General features: G+C 37.4%; 2 protein-coding genes across 4 annotated transcripts; one reads left to right on the top strand and one right to left on the bottom strand.

Annotated features, from left to right (window-relative positions):
* Window positions 1-78: 78 nt before the first annotated feature.
* Window positions 79-3,553, bottom strand: isoc2 (isochorismatase domain containing 2). Of its 3 annotated transcripts, XM_055047642.1 has the most exons (8): window positions 3,419-3,552; window positions 3,230-3,331; window positions 2,938-3,035; window positions 2,222-2,346; window positions 1,846-2,058; window positions 1,618-1,688; window positions 1,418-1,535; window positions 79-235 (listed from the first exon to the last, which is right to left on the bottom strand). In XM_055047642.1, coding segments are annotated over exons 3-8 (594 nt in total). In that variant the 5' UTR covers window positions 2,939-3,035; window positions 3,230-3,331; window positions 3,419-3,552; the 3' UTR covers window positions 79-169. The 3 variants fall into 3 exon arrangements, with proteins under 3 accessions (XP_054903617.1, XP_054903616.1, XP_054903618.1); XM_055047641.1 differs by lacking the exon at window positions 3,230-3,331 and having other exon boundaries at window positions 3,419-3,553; XM_055047643.1 differs by lacking the exon at window positions 3,419-3,552 and having other exon boundaries at window positions 3,180-3,231.
* atg12 (ATG12 autophagy related 12 homolog (S. cerevisiae)) lies at window positions 3,254-6,043 on the top strand. The gene is made up of 4 exons (XM_055047645.1): window positions 3,254-3,457; window positions 4,336-4,472; window positions 4,564-4,626; window positions 5,878-6,043. The coding sequence occupies exons 1-4, from the start codon at window positions 3,301-3,303 to the stop codon at window positions 5,935-5,937; spliced, it is 417 nt and encodes a 138-aa protein (XP_054903620.1). The 5' UTR covers window positions 3,254-3,300; the 3' UTR covers window positions 5,938-6,043.
* Window positions 6,044-6,109: the final 66 nt, after the last annotated feature.

Genomic DNA, 6,109 nt, shown 5'->3' with positions numbered 1-6,109 from the left:
CGTAATTTCCACCACACTAAGTCAACACATCACACATGTGGAGGGTGGGCTGACTGAGACAAGGACAAAACCACAGGACAGTTCTACAGCAAGAGCAACGCTTTATTGAAGTCCCTGTGTTATAAACAGAGGGTTGTACAGTGGAACGTAACGACATGAGGCGATCTCTCTACAGAGCGCTGAAGAAGGCGAGGAGGCCGGTGTCAGGAGACGGCTGGGTCATGAGCTTCTGGATCTGCCAACAAAGATCAACATTCGTTGTTTTAACATAGTGATAAATACAGCTTGTGTAAAAAATAATCTGAAGAGATATTTAAACTGTTATTCCCTGGATATTGATTTTTCAGTTTTTGGTTTTTACTAATCAGGACATGAGCAAAGATCTCTCCTTCAGCCCCCACCATCCTGTTACTTATTAAACAAAGATGAAGTAAATACAGAAAAACTGTGAGTGAAAACCTCAAGTGCTTATTACATTTAGCAGCAGTCACTTGCAGGAGTTGTTCTCTATTGGATTTTCTTAGGAATAATCTCTCACATTCTCCAGGAGGAATCTTTGGTCTCTTTCTGTTTCTGTTGCTTCTTTGCTTGCATGATCCAGTTTCAATCAAGTTTTAGCTGAAGGAGTGATGACCTCAGATTTGACTCCAGAATACATGGAGAGTTCATGGATGACTCTCCAGATTTTGTATTAACAAAATAAGCCCAAATCATCACACTTCCACCACTGTGTTTATAAGTTGATATAAAGCTTTTGAGCTTATGTTCTGTGTTTGGATTTCTTTAGACATCCTCATTTTGGTCTCATCTGACCCAAAAACATAGTTTCAGAACTCTTGATGTTCAATGAGATGCAACTTTGCAAACCTTTTATTTAACAGTAGAGATGTTTTTACCGGAAATCCTGCCGAGAGACTCTTTTTTTTAATCTTTACTGTCATAAACAATTACCAAAAGTCTTTAAGTGTGATGTGGTGCGAAGTTTCCATTTAAAAAAAACTTATTAAAGCAGATATTGTTAAAATAAGCTAATTTGTTTCATGTAACTTTCTTCAATCTACACAAATTTTCTTTTGCCGGTAAAAAGACAAAAATGGCTCTCAAGGGTGTAAAAGGTTGCAACCTCTGGTTAAAAGTTTTACATTGTTTAGCTTTAATTGCTCTTCGCATTTACACACAAAGAAAGCCATATAATCCTCCATTCGGTGTATTTTTGCAGATACCCTTCAGTCCAAACAAAAACTGAATTTTGTCTCATGATACGTAATCTCTTTGTCCTGACATTTGACTTGTCACAGGCCCAAAGTAGCTTTTGTGTTTTCACGCATGTCAAATATGATTTCTTTTCATGAAATTATATATTAATATCCAGCTGTTTGGTTAAATGTGTAGCGTGTTGAGCAGATGTAATCAGGACCTCCTTAAAGTTGGGGTGTTTGGCGTCCTGAACGAGCTGCAGCAGGACGGCCTCTGTGGTGGTGAGGTAAGCCCCGCTTTGCTTCATTCGGGACAAAGCAAATAACCGATCCGTCTGGCTGCGGAGTGAAGCATAAGTATTAGCCTAAATATTATGCAAATACAGAATGCAAGTGGAAAAAAAGGAACATCGACAGATACCTCCTGGAGGAAACGGCATCAGCCACAATATGGACCTCCATTCCCTTCTCAATAAGGTCATATGTAGTACACTGAGCAAAAGATAAGGAAGGAAAAGTTTTCAATATTTTAATATAAAAATGTAACTAGCATACTTACTCTTTTCAGCTTGTTTTCATTGTCATCAACATTAAAATAAGTCTAAAGTCTGCAGTCTGAATATGATACAAAAACAAAAATATGAATTACAGCAATGCAGGCATGTGCTTCTATTCCACACAGAATGGCTTGTTTAGGACTCCCCAGAGCCTTCAGCTCCTTCTCCACTTCTTCTATCATCATAGTGAAAGAGGTCTTAGCATGAGCGGTCAGATCCCCGGCCCCCAGCTCCGGCACGGTGGGCCCCAGGCCTTTGGGGTACTGCTCTGTCAAGATGGTGGGGATGCCCAGAATACGACTGGCCTGCAGGAGCAGTTCAAGGTTAGAGGCGACAAATGACTGCAAATTAACAACAAATAACAGCAATAACGCTTTGAAGAATTATGAATTAACAACAGCATTTAATTTCCCTGAAGGTACTTTTGAATTTGAATTGAATTAAAATGAGTTGATCAGTTTTTACAACCTGGAGGATCCGGGCTGCATTGCTAACAATGTTGGTGAACTGGAAGATGTTGGGTCTGAACTTCTCCTGCATGTCACACAGGAGGAGGACAGCATCCTTGGTGGAGAGCCTGCCGATGTTTGCCACTGCAACAGAGACATTGCAATATAAGAAATATAATATCTGGCAACACTATCAGTACACATCAAGCAAATTTCAGTGTATTTGTTGGAATTGTACATGTTGAGGCAGCATGAAGTAGTGTATCGCTGTGAAACGAAAGGAAAATCATTCAAAAATGTTAATGTTTTTATTTATACAGATAAAAATCTAAGTAAGGAATGCACTTGTATTAACTCCCCCTGAGTCAATACTTTCTAGAAGCATCTTTTGCTCTCGTTGCAGCTGCAGCAACATCTCTATCAGCTCTGTACTTTCAGAGGCTGACAGCTTTGCTCCGTTTATGTTCATATGCAGAAATAATCTGTCAGGTCTGAGAAGAAAACTTATACCAAAATGAATGCAAGGTCGTAGTTCTTGTTCTGCAAAGTAGCCACATGTAGTTGTCTGCAAATAGTTAAAAAAAACTAAAAACTAAATACTATAGTTTTTAACTCAAATACTGTGTGTATAACTTGGATTTTTTTTTTCAGTGCGTCATTTCGTAACCAAAGAAAAGAAGCGATAAAAGAGCAGCTGTGATCCTAAAATGACTTATCAAAAGTAATGTGACTTACTGTTTCTCTCCTGATGTGAGCAGGATGGGTGACAGGTTCAAGGGGACAGTAAAAACATCAACTACCAGGTTAAAGTATTATTTCCCCCGTGACGCCTCCTGCAGGGAAATATTTACAATTTAGTTGTGAGGAAAAGTAAACTTGAACGCTGAACATAAATAGCCGATAATGCTAATAACCAAAGGGAGAAAAAGGTCTGTAAAACAGACATGTAACATACAAATAAAACACCTGAAACTAACCACGATTATCGGGAAATACACGGAACACAAGACTCTATAATAAGCCCCACCTTTCAAATAATAATGGCAAATAGAATTGCTTATTGCTCAGATTGACGTCCCTTTCGACCAATAGCAGGGAATGTTTGGTGCAGCCAGGTTAGCTGAGCAGACTGAAACCAAAGTCCAGAGTTGTCAGCTAAAGATGTCCGACAATGCTGAATCTCCAACAGAAACACAGAAAGAAGAGCTACATTCACCTTCAGAAAACTCCGCGACCAGCGAGGACAAGAAAAAAAGTAAGAACGCCGAACAGATTTGACGCGAGTTAAAGGCAGGTGCTTATTTGTTTTTGATATGTCTTGCTAACGCTAAGTGTGTTTTTTCCGAGTGGATGACGTAGGGGTAATTGACAGACGTTTCAACCAATAGGAGGAATGCACATACACCGCTCACCCAATGAGCTATGGTATTTTAAACACGTGCTAAATTCAGTCGAGGAAGAAAGCTAATGCTATTGCTAGTAAAGCCACAGCATTTACTTTCCCATATTCTGTCATTTTAACTTTAGATATGCATGTCTTTGTATTTTTCCAAATGTAGTTTACGGCAGTTTATATAATCTTAGCATTTCATGTCTGTACGTTATGTTATAATTTGTAAAATAAGAATGAAAAGGTCCTGTTCGGGGTGGTTCCTCATCAACGTTTATATTGAACACTGAAATACTTTTCTTTCTTATTGTCAACATAGGACTGACAATCCTGTATGTGTTTTGTCAGTTCTAAATTCATCTGACGGTCGTTGACTGTGGTATTTATTTCCCATTACATAGTGAATTTTGTAATCAAGAATTGGAAAAAAGACATGCCATGAAAATTAAGTCCAGTCCTTGAGAACTGACGTCCTGCAACTTTTAGATGTATCTCTGCTCCAACAACCCTGAATCAAATGGCTAAATTCATTCACCAGCAGCCATTCAGCTCTGCAGAGCCCTAGTAACAAACTGTTCTTTTCATTCAGGTTGACATCCACCCCTAAACATTACTGGGCTTACAGGGGTGTTTATTGCAAAAATGCATTTCCTGCTTTTCACAGGAACTGTCACTAATGTCTCGTAAACACTGCTGCAACACAATCTGGTTTCGTTAAATGTTTTGTCTTTCTACTTTTACAGTCGATGTGCTGTTGAAGGCTGTGGGAGACGCTCCTATAATGAAAACAAAGAAGTGGACAGTGGACAGGGGGAGGACGGTGCAGTCCCTCGCTCAGTTCATTTCTCGCTTCCTAAAACTTGATGCCAATGAACAACTGGTGAGGATGATCTTTCCATTCGAAAAATATGTTAGAAATTGAGTGCTTCTGTTCTGTGAAGTCCTCACTCAGGCTGTTTGCTTTTTTGAAGTTCATCTATGTTCATCAGTCATTTGCACCATCGCCAGATCAGGAAGTGGGAGTCCTTTTTGATGTGAGTTTATAAACACTTATGATACATTATTGTGGTATTTTTAGTGTTAATTTAATCTTATCTTTTAACTTTAACATGCAATTTGTCATTATTAAAACAGAATATGTACAGTTAATTTCTTTATTCTGTTTCTATAGAACATTACAATATATAAACACAAACAGTATCTCAGCAGAATTATTTTTTTTTCCTTTTTATTTAAAGTGTTTAACAATATTCTGATTTACAATTAGGATATTCTAGAAAATTTTGCAATCGCTGCAAAGTAAGATTCCAGTAAAAAAGAATTCAAATGGTTTATAGATGCAGGATTTTTATTGGAGTTGCGTTCTGGCTGCCGGGAGGAAACTAAGACGGAATATTGTGGCCATTGTAGATCAAGAAAAAAATAATTTATCCACAAAGAAGTACATTTTTGCCAATTGTTTTCCTTGACTAAAGGCACAAATTAACTGTATTAAAATGAAGATATTCTCAGACATCGTAAAGTCAGACATTTGTAAGGGTGAAATTAATGTAGTTTGGAAAAAATTGACAGCTCTGATCACTTTTTTAATGTACAGTGACCCTAATAGGAAGTGAATAAACGAGGCAAAAAAATAAAAAATAGGTTTCACCTCTGAAGTTACCCCCTTGAATGTTTTATCTTTTTAATATTTTCACAAATCAATCATGATTAAAAAAAATAATTCCTTCATTTTTTTTTTTGACAGTTTACACAACAAACTTTATGCACACTTCTTTACTTTGCATATTTTGCTGGAACTCTTTTCACATTGACATTAATGTGTGTTTTTTTTTTATCATAGTTTATTTCCTAAAAGTAATCAAAAGGGTAAAGCCTCCAAGCGGGTGAATACTTTTTGTAGGCCCTTCAGTATCAGTACAATGACAGAATCCCACCTGCCTGAGTTGACCAGCAGAGGGCGCATGAAGAGGGAAACTTCATAGGCCAAAGCTTAAAGTCCTCAGCCAGGTTTTCCAGAAGGTGACAGTGAAGGGAAAAACTCACAGAGGAGCGTTGATTTTCACTTTCAGCTGATACACGTGTTCTTTTTATCTCGGATATTCAAATTCAGAAATACTTTAATAATCCTGAAGGGAAACTAAATGTTGTAGCTAATTAATTCAGATTCTTCAAAGAGTTTTTGAAGATGGCGGTTCTTTACATTTTCATCAAAATGCAGTTTTGTTATGTTTATTACTTCTCTGTCACTGCTTTTATTTTGCATCTGTCTTTTTCTCTCCTAGTGCTTCGGCAGCGACGGGAAACTAGTTCTTCATTATTGTAAATCTCAAGCCTGGGGTTAACTTCTTTTCTTGATGGTTAATGAATTTCTTGTATGCTCCCTCTTTCGATATGTACTGTCTTTCAGTTTGTATGTAAATGCTTTTAAATAAATAATTGTAAACATTTTTCTATGGCCTTGTTTTTTGTTTTCTTCCAACAGAAGTAAATGATGATTCTTTTCATTCGGTTTCG

Source organism: Poeciliopsis prolifica, unplaced genomic scaffold (genome assembly GCF_027474105.1).
Source record: "Poeciliopsis prolifica strain line A6 unplaced genomic scaffold, Auburn_PproV2 SCAFFOLD026, whole genome shotgun sequence".
Taxonomy (NCBI): domain Eukaryota; kingdom Metazoa; phylum Chordata; class Actinopteri; order Cyprinodontiformes; family Poeciliidae; genus Poeciliopsis; species Poeciliopsis prolifica.
This window is presented reverse-complemented; position numbering and strand designations above follow the sequence as displayed.

Excerpts from the sequence above, each read along its gene's own strand:
- isoc2 (XM_055047641.1), bottom strand. Across the intron at positions 2,059-2,221 it reads ATGCAGCCCGGATCCTCCAG|GCCAGTCGTATTCTGGGCAT; the intron begins GTTGTAAAAACT and ends CTGCTCCTGCAG. Across the intron at positions 236-1,417 it reads AACACCCCAACTTTAAGGAG|ATCCAGAAGCTCATGACCCA; the intron begins GTCCTGATTACA and ends CTTTGTTGGCAG.
- atg12 (XM_055047645.1), top strand. The coding sequence starts at position 3,301 with ATGTTTGGTGCAGCCAGGTTAGCTGAGCAGACTGAAACCAAAGTCCAG. Across the intron at positions 4,473-4,563 it reads TTGATGCCAATGAACAACTG|TTCATCTATGTTCATCAGTC; the intron begins GTGAGGATGATC and ends GCTTTTTTGAAG. Across the intron at positions 4,627-5,877 it reads AAGTGGGAGTCCTTTTTGAT|TGCTTCGGCAGCGACGGGAA; the intron begins GTGAGTTTATAA and ends TTTCTCTCCTAG.